A 15967-nucleotide genomic window follows, 5' to 3' on the forward strand; every position below is an offset into this window, starting at 1 on the left:
GGCGTTATTTCAGATTAATGCCCAAAAAATCCAAATACCACAATACCATTATAGAACCCACAATATCATAGGAACCTACCATAATTGGTTTTCATTCAAATTTATTATTTATTAAACGTCATTTGCTTCTTTGAAAAATCTATGCTTTAGAACTTTGCCCAACCTGAGTGTAATATTCCACTTTACTAATTTGAAAAATTAGTTATTAACTAACAAGCTGACTTACTACATCCAAAATATATACACCAAATTAACAGGCATTTCTGATAAAGTCAGATGGTGAATTTATTTTATTAGGTTACAAATATGTACTGATGGATGATAGTAAGAATCTGTTATTGTTCCAACTATTTTTTTTTAGTTCAGGCCATATGTGGTTATGAGGGACTAATACATGTATGTAGTACAGACCCTTGGGCAGTCGTTCAGTTACAGGGTATTTTTATATGTCTAGGGGATAACCTTTCACACCTTGTTTACCTCGTGTTGTTTTGGGTTTTGAGTGTTTACACAATTGGGATGGCAAAATGACCAGACATGCTCAGTTGGATATATTGATTATCCAAAAGAGAAATAATACTTGTGTAAAGTAACTCAACACCTTTCAATATTAGGCTTATTCGGCAACATTGTTATTGTCTGTCCAACAAAGAAACAATCTATAAACTTGACCTAGTGACCTTTAAGTTTTATTTCATTATGGTGTTTATTTGGCAGTTTACTGGATAAACAAATCAAAGGCAAGTTGATATATTGACTTTTGAGAGCTTCTGTGACCAATGTCCAGTTGCTCACTGTATGTTCCAATTAAAACCTTTGATTTGCTAGACATATCTGACAAAGTCAGTGATACATGTATTAGGACCTCTGATTATATATTATGATACAGGCGAACTGGGTCTTTTACATGTAAATGAGTATAGTAATCAGATGAGTGGAATGCTGCTGCATGCTTTTCATGATGGGCCTATCCTGTAGGTAGCTTACCAAGTAATTAGAGATTGAAAATAGACTTTTGGTGAATTCATGTCAGCCAGTAGAGTGTCACTTCTTTGGAGGGGGTCTTCTTGTTTTTAAAGATGTGCATACTTTTTCCCATTGCATTTTACTGAAACACTATAACAGTTTAGCAAAGTGTGCATATTTGTTTCTTATTCTTTCAGACTGCTGCCAACTACCCTCAAAGAATGTCCTCCCCCGCCTATCAAAACAGTATGCCAACCACGCAGCAGGGATTATTTCAACTGCCACAACAGAACACAACAAACGTTACTCCTCATGCTCACACTCACACTTACACTAACCCTCCAGCTGTTTTCTACAATGCAGCCCAGAAACAGAATAGACCACCCTCTGCCTCGGGCATGGGTGGTCCAGGACAGCAAGTATCAAAGAAACTAGAGCGCACTGTGTTACAGATAATAGACCCAAATAGTGGGAAAGATATTATGGAAGAGGTTCAACAGGCACGATGTATACCCACCTCATCGGATTCCTTGGGTTCACATGGCACTGTCAGTGGTCAGGAGGTGAGATTGAAATGTTTTAATATTTATTACTTGACACCCGATAAACAACGTTTCCTATATTGCTTCGAATATTAATGTCTTTCCGTGATTTCAGTTGATTTGTTCACTACTTGATGCAACTGTGCCCTTCGAAGTGGATTTTCCTTGCTGTTGGAATTACAGTCTTTTATCAGGTTTTTTCTTCAAATTGGATGTTTGTGTGTGATTTGGATTTTTAACGTAGTTTAAATTTTTTTCTCAGTCTTATCGCTACGATGTCTGCAGTGTAACAGCTTACAGGTATGTCTAGCACTGGGGCATCATGCCACATACATGTAGCATGATGTCCCACCCAGTAACATTATCCTGACACATGGCTGACCAGTCATGACACTAAATCTGAATGCTGAGCACCTAGCGAGGTAGCAGTTTGTACCATTTTTATAAGTCTTTGGTTTGACTCGACCGGGATTTGAACCTGCTACCTCTGTCATACAAGATGGACGCTCTAACCACTAGTCCACCGGAGCAGTCAATTGGGATGTTTAGATATTTGTATCATCAGCATTACTTTGCATCATTTCATTATATGTGATGCTTTAACTTGAACGAAAATATTCTTTGGTGCAGGTAATGGCTATATTCACTTTTTATTTTTGATCTGCTATTTCGATATTAAAGCCTGAAAGGCTTTAGTCTTATTGAATTATACTGTAATCCTCTAACCATCCTTATAGAGATAAATGTGCACGACCGCTTCGATGGCCTAGTGGTTAGAGCGTCCGCGTTGGATGCGGGAGGTCGTGGGTTTGATCCCCAGCCGAGTCATACCAAAGACTTACAAAAATGGTACTAACAGCAGCAGCCTCGCTTGGCGATCAGCATTACGAGGTCTTTAAAGCTACGTTACAGATCCAAATCACACACACACATAAATGTGCATGTTAGGGTTTTCCTTGATTTCCTACTTTTCTTATATTTTTATAATCTGAAGGAGAGTTTTATGTTGATTTTTCCAAAAGCATAGGGAATCCCACTTAATAGATATATTCCCTGTAAAGTATCTAATTCCATTTTATTGCCGAGTAGGCTTCTTTTAACTCTTTCTTTAATTTGTTTAAAATATCAATGCCTTTATTATTAGTTTGATATTTTAGCTGATATAACATTTATAAAAATGTCCTATGTTTTCTTGATTTGTTCTGATCCGTTTTGTCCAGCACTGACATTTGATCTCTATTCTCTACAATATAGATAAAATTTATTCAAAGTCTTCTGTAGATTGTGTTCTTTTATATGTAAGAATAACATGATCGTCAGCATGCCATACATATTTCCATTCTTTTAGAATGATATTTTGCAAATGTTTGCCCTCAATACAATGTTGAATGCATTCTTTAAATACAGAAATGCATGAAATAGTTCTTTTTCTTGCCTTACAAAGTCCTAAAATCTATAACCAGAATGAATTTGTTTTAAAATACTGGTCCTCTTTATATAATATGCCAGTCTTATATTACAATAGAGCTAAACCATTTTTAGAAAACCAATCAATAGTGGAATTGGAATTGGTTGGAGGCTTGAGGGAATATTTGTGTTACATTTATTTTAATATCGACTGTATTAATCTTGCAAACCAAGAGCCTGGGACAATGCCACTGTCAAAAACTGGATTTCAAAAGGAAATTTGTAAATGTGTCAATACAGATTCAGTTGAAGCTACTAATTAATAATGTTTCATATTCCTGCAGCTGAGCTTTAAGATTTTGAATGGCCTTGTCAGCAGTACTATTAACACGATATACTAAATGTGGGTATTTAAAATATCATGCAGAGTAGATAATGTTAAATTAAGATCATCATTGTCATTTGAATAAACATCCTAATTAAAATCATGTATGTATTCTTAACATACTGGTACCTAGATCAGGACTATTTTTTCCTTTCTACAGTACCATTCATTTATATCCAATATTTGTTTGTATTTTGCTTAATACTTTCTTAGTTTATAGCATATATTGCTATTGAACTTATTCATTGGTTTTCACTTTTTCATGTATTTGTTTGACACTTTTGACTTAAATGTTCAGATTGTTTGGTACAATCTTGCAAAGTGGTATAAACCCCTAGCATCTTTGCTTTGTTTACCAAACCAGTTTTGGTGCTTGTTCTTAATTTCACCAAAGGTTTCCTCAGATGATACATAAAACACCCCGGAAACAAATCACACACTTTTATAAAACATCTCCTGGTCAACGCACATTAATCCGTATAGACTGACTTCAATAAGTATGATCTTTTCTTTATCAGTATGATTAACAATTGCTAATTTTCATTTTCCCAATCTTGTCGATAATGTTGATACAGTTTCTGTTCTCTTTTCATTCAAATTAGTATTCTTAAAAAACAGAAGAAAACAACTTATTGGTGAATGTGCATTAGAAACAATTGTTTAAATTCATTTACTTTGAAATTAGAGATGTACTCCAGGGCATCAGCCGATGATATAATCAATAACTGATAAATGTGCGCTGTTACTTGTAATACATCTGTTTAAGATGAACAGATTCATGGGATTGCACATTATAGTTAATCAATGTCCATATTTATCAGTCGTTGTTAAAGTTGATGGAGACATATCTCCAGTTTATACAGGGTCAAAATAGACATGAATTTTAAACTGTCATATGTTCAAAAACATTTTACTCGGTGATTTGAATCTAAATATCTGAAGATTCTTCAATACTTGCTTTGTGTACATTAAAGTCACCCATTGGGTAGGCAAATTTTATGTTGCCATCATGCTTGCTATTTGCATTTATTCATATAAATGAACTTTCATTTGGTACCTAGAAAGCACCACTTATTGCATCCCCTGATATAAAATATAACGTTTTAGAGAGCTTTACCACTGAAATGTATACACCAGCTGTCACTACTTCAGAGAAAAATTGAGGTATTTGTGATGAAAAATGAATGCGGTATCGCCAGGTTTTTGAGTAACAATTTGTTCCCTATGTTTATATATGAAATTAAAATTTCTGTAATTTTGTGAGATCATCTATTTTCATGCCCACGAAAACCCCCACAAAAAATCAGGAGATTAATCTGATTTCACCCTGTCCACGTGTGTTAAAATTTTTGGCTCGAACCTTTGACAAGGTTCAGAACAGGAAAACCACATGTCCACTCATCCTGACCAGGTAAATATTGGTTGGAATGAGTAAAACTTTACTTCATACTTGACCCTGGACAGATAAGAAGCAGATTCGAACCTTGAGAATACAAATGAGTGCATTATCAACTCTTAACTGTCGACAAAGTTCAACATCACATAACATCTTGCATGTGTCAGATATAAATAACACATGCCTAATTTGTTTACGAGTTGTCAGTCTTGAACAAGTTATAATGAACACGAATTCATTTTTGTAACACAGGTACCTGATGGTTGATAAAAATATAGGTTTATATTATAAACATTTTATTTTCCTGTTTCACTCTTAGCCCTCTGTTATGTAGTGATGTTTGCATTTATGATGACACATTTCTTGAATTTGGGCATCATTTTGATATCGGAAACAATTCACCTTCAATGAGTCATTACACGTATTCATGAGTCAGACTTCTGAGAATTTAATAGACAGAGAATGTCTAAATTTGTGTAAGACAATATTAAATTTGTTCCAGGTCACTCAGCCAAATCACACCAACTATGTAACAATGCATGTCGATGTAATCTATCGATATAATCTATCAATAAAGCAGATTATGTCAGTAAAACATGATTGTCAAAATATATTTAGTGTTTTGACTAATCTGCAGTCTTCGATTTTATGGCACCTGTGTGTAGCTGTCCAACACATAGGTTTGACCCAAATGGATCATTTAGTACAACAATTGGGGGAAATTGAGAGGTTGGAAGTTTTTTAAATGCAAGTTGCTTGCATTTTTCCTATCTAAAGTAGGTACATACTATTATAAATAACTACTGGTGTCTTTACATTGGCGCAGTAATTTATTAATAAATCTGCACAGTCTTGAACATAGAATCATACAGAATTGGAGATTTGGTGTAAATCCACCAATGTCTGAGAATAAAAGTTTGTATAAAAGTTTTACATCGCATGTCTCCTAAGTTCTGTGATAGCTCACTGAAAGGAAAGTTATGACGCCTAAATTACTAAAGGTATCACTGTGAACATGAATACCACTGAGACATTAGGAGATTTGTATGTATTCTCAATAATTTTGGTTATGAACTAAGTAGTTTTGGTTATGAACTAAGTCTCTTATCAAATGTTTATCTTGGAGTCACTGTATTGCAATATAACATTGTCATGATTTTGGCCCAGTTTGCTATCAAGCTTGCATCAGTTTCTTGTGGTTATTTTGAAAAGTTGCAAGCACTGTAGTAAAGAAGTGTATTGTGTTGAGTGAGAGAAACGTTTAACTCTTGCACCTCACTCATCCCAGGAACAAGTGCTGTGGATCTTTTTCTTGACTTCTCTCTCTCTTTATATTCATATATATATATATATATATATATATATATATATATATATATATATATATATATATATAGAAGCTTGACAGGAGCTTGCTTTGGGGTGGTGGCTGCTCCTTCGTCAGCTGTTCTAGCCTATCATGTGCTGAGGGTGTTGCTAAATTCCACAAAACCAATACAAACCACTTGTTACACACAATTACATTTTGTCAAAAAGTAAGTTGCTTGCAACATTCTTTCCATGACACCTATATGTTGATCCAACTGTTTGAGTGCAGAATGGGACTTGTGTCATACTATGTTTATTTGTTTTGTTGATGATAGTTTCCAGTGAATCACCCAGGTGTTCATGTTGACCATCAATAAAGAATTTATCAACTACTAACAAAGGCCAAAGACCTCGTTTCCATGCTTATTTGCATATTGTTGCAAGTTTCTTGTTATCGTCACAATCTGAAATGCAAAGTGTTCATTAATCCAATATGGTAAGTTTTGCAATGTAAAGGATGTGTTCTTGATGGGCTCCCTCTTTGTATACAAAGTAAAGCTTATAACACTTTGTCCATTAGTTTATTTTATTTTACTATCCGGGATGCCCATACATTGTTTTAAGAAATCTATGTAGTAATTAATGGATATTTTCACCTTTTGTTTCATATATACCACCCCCAAATATAAGATTGTAAACTTCTCATCAACAACTTCCTCTGATTTCCCTCCTCTTTCAGTAGAAAAAAATGAATATACCTTAATAGGCTTAGATTTCTCCATTTCACAGTGAACATTGGACTCAGCTAACGTCTTTGAGTCCAGTAAGTCTTTACTTAAAATTTCCAAACATTTCTGCAGCGTACTGCAACTTGACATAGATTTACCCCCGAGACCTTAGATTTTGTAGCAAATAACTTTACAATGCATATATGCTCCACACAATGTATGTGTTGACATTGTTTATAACTGCGACAATATTACAAATAAGCAATTTGTCATCTAATTAGCAACAGAGGTTTGTATTTTATTATCATAGACTTTTTTGAGAATTTGAGCCACATATAAAACATTTTCACTAAGAAACATCTTGTTTAGGACAGATTAGATATAAATATGTATAAAAATCAGTATCTGACACTAACAAAAATTATAACATACATTTGTGTTATGTTTGTGCTGGTGCCAGGGGGTTAGCAGTTGCATGATATAACAATAGTCAAAATAGTTTGGAGTAATAGGCAATCCTCATAATCATCAAATTGGCAATATGAAAGACAATGAAATGACCACCAAAAATGTAGGAAAATAGAAGATAATCAATATTGTATTTGACATAATATGCAATATAATGTTTATAGCCAACATACATGCATATACATACATATTATGGTGTGGGAACCCTCACATAGCGGCTGTGTGAGTAAAATTAACTTACTCCAGTTCATCACAGCAGTGAAGTATTAATACATAAACTTCTTAATAAAAAGATCAAATGCAAAACAGAGAACATAACAGAGAAGTTAAAATGTCCTATAGAATATAAACAGTACCATGATATTAAGAAATCATTTACCACTGTATCTGCTCTTACAGGACCTACTAAAAATTATATAACTAAATCTAGCAATTATTTCTGATATTTATGAGATATAATGACTATATTATTTTGCACATTATCCAGTGGGAACAAACTTTAATCAGAAAATACAGTTCAGTATACGATCTTAGACAAACTAAAAGAAACCAATTATCTGATCCAGTGGCATGAAAATTACAATAACTACATCTTCTGAGATATCTTGGTGTGTCATCTTAGTTTGTTGTTTTAGCTGCTAACTTATGTGAGACAAATGTAAATTTTGTAAACATAATTATGAGGCAGGTATCCAAGTAACCTTTGAAATACAAAGTAACTGTGCATTTGAGATTATAATCTAACCTAAATGATGAAAGGAACAAAATTAATACAACTGAAATAGAACAGCGTTTTTATTATCTACCTGTTTTGATCAGTATTTAAGGCAAATCCATTTTTATTGATAATCAACGACATTCATCTCATTTCTCAATACATACCAATCAATTGTGTTGCTTTCTCATGCCTAAAATTTTCCAGCAGAATTGAATATGAAGCGCTTCAATATGTTTTGTTTCACTTTAATCTCAAACTTGTGCAGATTTGTTCTAGGTGGTGTATCAAATAAACTACACATTTCACCGACTGTCAAGGTAGCTTTTTTGGTAGGCACTACAATTTCTGTAGTGGAGATTTTACATTATTTGACAAAAACAATTCAAAGTTGGATAACAAATATAATTTGTATAAAGTTTAATTTTTATATACTTGAATGATTGTTTAAAAAAAATCTACGATTTTCTTTCACCAAAGTATATGTGAGATGGATGTTATGGCTCCTTTGCACAATCCACAACCATACTTGTTGCAGAACCTAATTTCAAACCGCAAGTCTTGCAGTTCTGTTTTACGTACTTCTTAAAGATTTTTGTTTTTTGACAGATGAAAGCAACAGCACCATCTACAAATAATGGCTTAATTATATAAATATCATGTGTGAAATAATATTAGTATTTATACACGCAGCAAAATAATCAATAAAAACATGATTAATAAAAACATAATGGATTATTGTTTTATACACATTTACCATGTGTGATGGAATAAATTTGAGAATGAGTTTTGGTACCAAATTAAGGTGTTAACTGATTAACGTTAATTGTTTGAGCAATTTTTCGTTTTCATAATCAGTTTGATACTATTAAATGCCATTAACTATATTTTACCATATTGAAAACCTATTTGAAATTGATACTTGAGCAATACAATTTGTTATCTGCATTGCACACTTACGTAATAATAGCATACAAAGTCTCAATGGAATCTGTTTGTTATTGTATCGTATGAAAAACAAACTGATTCAGTGACATTGTTCCATTTACTTGTTGAACATTTCATGAGCATGTATTGGATTAATTGTGAGTGTGGTTCTGCTATCAGATTCACAAATGCCCTTCTGCAATTATGAACATCTCTACACTTCCTTTTAATGTAAACGGACTAGTATTCCCTCACCTGAATCCAATGGATAGCCACCATAGACCCAGCTATTATTAGTTTTGGTAAAGAATGAGAACCAGTCAACTGAGTCGTTAAATAAATTGACAGTTAATTCATCACGCCCTGAACTGTGATTAGTCTTACACCATTTTTACAAACGAGACTACAGCACACACATTAAGCTGAGATCGGGATAGTTACTTTTTCATACTGAGGTAAATCAGGGGTTTCATATTGAAAATATGTTCCTTGTTTGTTATCCTCACCAAGCACCAGCATATAATTTATTAAAAATAATTTACATGCAAATTTTAAATGATGACTAAAATACATAGCAATTTAAGGGTTTTCCAATATTCTCAAACTCTGGATCGTATGTTTATACAAACATGTGCTTTCATTTCCTGGAAAACTTGTTTTCATCACATGAAATGGTAGGCTCTTCAAAAGTGATCAACCTTTGTTGACTTTAAGCCATTTGAGAATGTAAGAGCTGTGATCAGAGAACTCACAAAATTGCTTTTTTTTTTAAACAATTCCTTATGCATAAGCCAAATGTTGTCAAGTACAGTGTGACATCTCAGAGCAGAAATTAAACTAGTATGTTGTTATCTTCTATTAGATATACACAACGCTAAATGTTTCCAGAAGTCAAGTCACCTATTTAGGTCAAGCAGTGATGTTTATTTACAAGCTTGCAAGATTGACAAATTCGATGTAGGAAAAATCATGTCAATCACATACATCTAAAATCTTATCAGACTCTAAAAACTCAGCATGATCTATTTTGTATCTGTTCTAGTGCTCATATCACAGTAATACAATTCTAGCCTATTTTTCATAGAACGATTCAATCAATTTCACTTGTTCTTTAAATTTTACTTCTTCAGAAATTATCGGTTTGTCTGACATAAATGCAGCAATCAGTTTCACAAAATTGAAATAATGTATGGATTAGTTGTACGCAAATTTAACCATGAATTTATTTCTCATATGTTGGTATTTGTAAATTGTCATTCTCACATATAAAAGTATGCTCCCACTATGTCTACCCTTTGGATTTACATGTAGATCGGACATATGCTTAAGGCTTTAAGAAGCTTCAACTCTCCTCTACTGCCATGACCATATTTTCTACATTCTGGATCTTTGTTTCTAATAACCCCACTTTGATATCAATGCACTCTAATGTTGAATTTTTCTTGTTTAACATAATGGTAAAATGATCACAACTGCATGTTATTAACGAGTAGGTTTCTACTCTTAGGTCTGGCAGTCCCATAAGGAATATAGAAGACTCTTACTCTGTGCTGAGCTACAGAAGTGAATGTCGGTCTTTTTTGTTGTTTTCAAAACCAACATATCAGCGTGCCTTATCCTGGCAGCCTCAGATTCTCCCCTTTTCCTATTTAAAGACCCCTCAGTATTGAATTGTCTGAGGAGAAGAAAAAAAGTTGAGCTCAGCTTTTAAAATTGCTGATAGTTTAATTAATGTTCATAATGGATACAAAAACCATACCTAAAATGTAATTGCTGAAGTCTGAATATTATTATAAGCATGAAGTGACATGTGTGCTATGTATATCCTTACCTATGTGCTTAATTTTTGTCCCAGATTGAGGGGTGTGGATGGAGTTTTTGTAATCCCTGACTTTTGTCATGATTATTAGTTGTAAACAAGATGTTTAATATAATTTGAATCCAAGGCTGAACCTTGTTATGAGTTAGTGGAATTTTCCATTAGAATGATTAGTTTTTCAGAACATTCTTTTGTGTCATAGGTCAAGTGGAGAGGTGTATATATAGGGGACTTGGTAAACAAATAATTTATTCCTGTGTTAGATCAGTCTGTGGAATTCATTGATCAGATTTACAGTTGCGTTCAGGATCTAAGTTGAGAGGAATTTATTTATTGAAATTCTTCATTGGAATTGCTAAAGTGTTCATTGACATTGAATTAATATATTAATTTGGATTTTTTTTAAATTCATTAAAAACATTCTGGATTTATGCAAGTCCTAATTGGTATTTTAGAACATTCAAAACTATAGGTATTTTAGGACATTCACTACTATTGGAATTTATTCAGAATATTATGTATCTTTGGACTTGGGATAAGAGACTTGGGATTATTTAGAATTTAATTCACAATACTGAATCATTGAATGTTCACTTTGTATTCTTGGGAAACAAATTGTGCTTGTTGATTCTACTAAACTTGTTGGTTTCACTTCTTTATGCTACATTCTTCAAGACCTAGAGTCGTAATATTTGCAACTTCATCATATTTACACTTACAGGAACATAAATCATTATCGGTGTCTTTACATTTATATCTGTGTTACTCCTTTGCGATAAAGTTCAAATAAAAAGCTGCTGTATTCTTTTGTAAGACAGCAATGTTTACATGTGTACACAGCTTAGTATATGTCACTGCCTGTAAATGTTTACAAAATTGGTAAACGTTTAATGAACATGCATGTGTCCGTCATTTATACAGCAATTAACCATTCCAATTAAATTATATATTGGTATATCTATGCTTAAGACAATGTTTCGTATGATTGTGTGTTATTTCTCTTGTTAAATTATGTATCTATGATTTACGCATCGATGGTTGTATGGCTTGGTTAAAAAAGCTGAAGTTGACAAGAATTGGTCATAGCACTCATTAAACAAAATTGCACATCAGATAACTTCAGTTAAACGTTAATCAGTATGTTGGTTAACAGAACCTTTCATTACTAACATTTTAGTTTAAATAAACACAATTTCAAGTTTACAAGCCAATACAGAAATTTTTAGTATTTTTATTTCTTACAAAAGCATAACATTTGCATGTCCTGGCAGTACATCAGGTTCCATTATTGATTGTCCATCAAGGGCATATGGTAGGAATCAATATAATGATAATACTTAGGATAATTTACTAAAGCAGTCACATAAACAACATGTCTTTCAAACTGAATGCTGTCATACTTAGAGGTAAAATTTAAACAACAAATGAAACAATCAAAATGTAAGTGAGACAAGGCAAGCACATTGTAATAACTATTGACTATTCAGTAAACCTAACAGTTCAGTAAGTCTAATGGGTAGATTGCGGGAATGTTTTTTATCGTTTCAATTAAACTGTATTGTTTCATTAATTGTAAACTTCATACTTGTTTTGAAATTTTAGTAAATGTTGCAGTCTTATGTTTGTGTTACAGTATCCAGGTTTTGAAAGTTATAGGTGTAGAATTACAGATGTAGAATACGCAACAGCTAATGAACATCCATTCTGGTGAAACCACCTAAAGATGCTAATAAATGTTCACAAAACTTTGCATTTTTTTCTTATTATATATTTTATAACATATCTGTTGTCTCATATCTACTAGTGGGCCTACAGTCACATGTCAATTTAATTACCTGTTTAGGTGTTTCTGGCTTAGAATATTAAGAAATACTGTGTATCCCTGCCCATTTTTAATTTTTTCAGAAACATGGTGATGATATCACCTTAACGAATGCAAAAAGTGTTTAAAATGTCAGGCGTGGCAGGCTTCTATTTCTTTATGTGTCTTTTGTCAATTAAGTCAGTCCCATTCACTCTCTGATCTTCATAAAGATTCATTTTATATATGCCAAATGAAATAAATCCATATGAAAATAACCTGAATGGAATGTAGCTTGATCTTCTAATATTTTACATTTAATTTGAAATACTGCTGAATATGAGGTTTACTAGCATGCTGTCTGTGTTGTCCCACCTCTGGTTCACGATCTTTCATCCTTATTTCAGACATCACATACACAATTCTATGAAATAACAGCACAGTTTGAACTAAAACTGTCTAATCTGGTTGACATTGTTGAAATACTTTCTATTCATTTCAGATATCCCCCTTACCACAAAATGAAATTGCAGCAGAGTTTGCAGCTCAAGTAGCCCAAGTAGCACTAAGCATGCGTCCAGGAGGACACCAGCAAAGGACACTGTCAGATGGTAATCTGCCGCAGCATCCTTCTCCAGTTAATGTCATGCCAGCTCCTCAGCGGAGTCCACAACCACAGGTGAGAGTGGATAAACCACTTAGTGTTGTTACTAATGCTTCCGAGTCCATGGCAGCAAATGTACAACAGATGCCAGTAGTTTTTGGTGACATAAACTGTAAGTGACACCAGGTGTATAGTTGTGTTCCTGATGAAAATGCAGTTGAGCCTCATGTATGATCTGTAGAGTGTGATGTGCAAATGGTTCAGCCCTTTTGCCAGCCAACAGTGGCAAGAGATGTCTATAGTACACATGGGGCAATTAGAGTGGGGTTTTAGATATTTGTCTTTACATGGTTCCTGTTGTATACTTTGAGGCTAATACAGATGTAAGTTGCTATATTGTATTGATTACATTCATAAAATATTACTTTTTCTCACCATTAAATTAAAACAAATAATTAAATCCCAACATCTGCAATTGTTGAAACTACCAAAATAGAAAACAGTATTGAACAATCAGCCGAAATTACACATGTTAAAACTTGTTGATACAATATCTGGTAATACAACACAATAAAATTATTGTTTGTTTGACATTTATCAATTGCATGTACCAACTCTATACAGTGATGTACAGATGGATGAAAATCATGCACCACCTGTAGATAGTGGGCATAGCCAATGTCATTACTAATAAAATTAACCATTTTGGCAAGCATTTCATCCTATATACATGTGAAATGAGAACTGTTAAGATGGAAACAGTTGCCAGTTTTAGCTGTGGCCTGTTTTTAAGGTTATGGTTTTATACAATAACTATTTTATTTTTCATCCGTGGAAAAGCAAACGCAGAAATGCTCTAATATATTATCTATAAATAATATAATAGCATTTCATTATTGTTTTCAACGTCTGAGATGAAAATATGCAAAGACATGAGTTAAATGTAGCTGTTTTAAATTTTGATAAAATTTGAATATTCTAGCTTCACTTCTCCCATTTTCCTCCAAGGTTACCCTATTCTGGCATGAGAAAGTATCTGTTTTGTCCAGCATGGACCTTGAATAAATGTCAAATGTAAATGTACAAGGTTACCCTATTCTGGCAGGAGAAAGTATCTGTTTTGTCCAGCATGGACCTTGAATAAATGTCAAATGTAAATGTACAAGGTTACCCTATTCTGGCAGGAGAAAGTATTTGTTTCATCCAGCATGGACCTTGAGGAACTGTCAAATGTAAATGTACAAAGAAAAATCTGAAATTGATTCACATTCGGGAAAGTTCACTTGCTACAAAAGTTTGAAGGTCAGGTTGTAAACAATTATGAGAATCTTCATGGAATTACTTGATATCCGGGATTTGTAATCCCAACTAATGTTTGGAAACAACTACTATTTGGTCAAAAAAAAAAAAAAAAAAATGAAATTTGAAGGATTCTTTGAGGGGGATATTTGAAATTAGTATCATATTGGTGTAAAATAGTGATGTACATAGCTTGCCTTGTCCTGCCTAGGTGCGTTTTAGTTGCTTTTTTATATAGTTTATTTGCTTCAACAATTTTGGTGAAGTGATTGTGATCATCAATAATTTTACTGTCATTAATTGTAATACACAGCCGTGATACAGTTGACTTGAGTAATATTATGATATCATTTGCAATCAGCATAAAATTTGTATTGGGCCTTCTATAATTACTAAAAACACAAACAATGATTCTCTTGTGACAATGATTACAATTTCATGTAACAAGCAGATATTTTATGTATATACATGTAGGACGTATGGTGCTTGCTCTGTTTTGTATTTCGTTTAGCGATCTTTATCAGTTTTTATAAGATAATAGTTCAGAAACACAGCTGGTTCGGATATGTTTTCAAGATGGTAAGAATCCATGAATGACAAGTGATAATATGTACAATTCCCAAATTCTGTCAATCTTCACTCAACCATTTAATTTATTAAAGATATAATCACACGTGGTAGAAACAGATCTAATTGGGTGATGTATTTTCTGTTTTTTTGCCAGACCAAAATGTGAATACTGTAATTAAAAGGACAATGTATTGTGAACAGTTAGATCAAGTATCTTTGTGGTACACGTATAATAAATGCACTTTATATAAATGTACCTCACTTTATGATTCATTAATTTTAATTCATTAGTTAGAGTTTAGAATGTTATGACTATAAATAGTTATGAAACATATTTCTTTATCAAAATATGCATAATGGAGAAAATAACTAATTCTCTAATTAAATAGTCCCCGAGTTTATACATTACATAGGAATGGTGTATGTGCATTGAAATACTGCAAATAAAGAATAAAAATGTATAATTTTAGTACTAAATTTGTGCTGATTTTTTTGCGATACTCTTTACTTTGGTTGCTCTGATTATAGATAATGTAATAATCAGAGTTAAAAATGCTTTGATTATAGATTATGTAATAATCAGAGTTAAAAATGCTTTGATTATAAATAATGTAATAATCAGAGTTAAAAATGCTCTGATTATAGATCATGTAATAATCAGAGTTAAAAATGCTCTGATTATAGATCATGTCATAATCAGAGTTAAAAATGCTTTGATTATAAATAATGTAATAATCAGAGTTAAAAATGCTTTGATTATAAATAATGTAATAATCAGAGTTAAAAATGCTTTGATTATAAATAATGTAATAATCAAAGTTAAAAATGCTCTGTAGGTTACTGATCCTACAAGGTACATGCCTTGGAACTTTTACTTGTCCTGCATCTATTTTACTCAGCCTACACTGCATATAATACTAATTCTGTTTAAAATGCTACTCGTCCACTGCATATAATACTAAATCTGTTTAAAATGTTAATTGTCCACTGCATATAATACTAAAACTGTTTAAAATGCTACTTGTCCACTGC

General features: G+C 32.8%; 1 protein-coding gene across 5 annotated transcripts in view; it reads left to right on the forward strand.

Annotated features, from left to right (window-relative positions):
• Positions 1 to 15967, forward strand: part of LOC149774518 (uncharacterized) — a 643609-nt gene that overhangs the window by 427063 nt on the left and 200579 nt on the right. For all 5 annotated transcript variants that reach the window (XR_016416846.1, XM_089945254.1, XM_089945255.1 and 2 more), the window contains one exon: positions 12965 to 13141. Coding sequence is in view for 4 of the 5 variants with exons in the window: in XM_089945254.1 (XP_089801380.1) it covers positions 12965 to 13141 (177 nt within the window). In the remaining variant the exon portion in view is untranslated. The remainder of the gene's footprint in view (positions 1 to 12964; positions 13142 to 15967) is intronic.

The sequence above is a fragment of the Sinohyriopsis cumingii genome, unplaced genomic scaffold, assembly GCF_028554795.1.
Source record: "Sinohyriopsis cumingii isolate HCF-2022 unplaced genomic scaffold, ASM2855479v2 utg000229l, whole genome shotgun sequence".
Lineage (NCBI taxonomy): Eukaryota > Metazoa > Mollusca > Bivalvia > Unionida > Unionidae > Sinohyriopsis > Sinohyriopsis cumingii.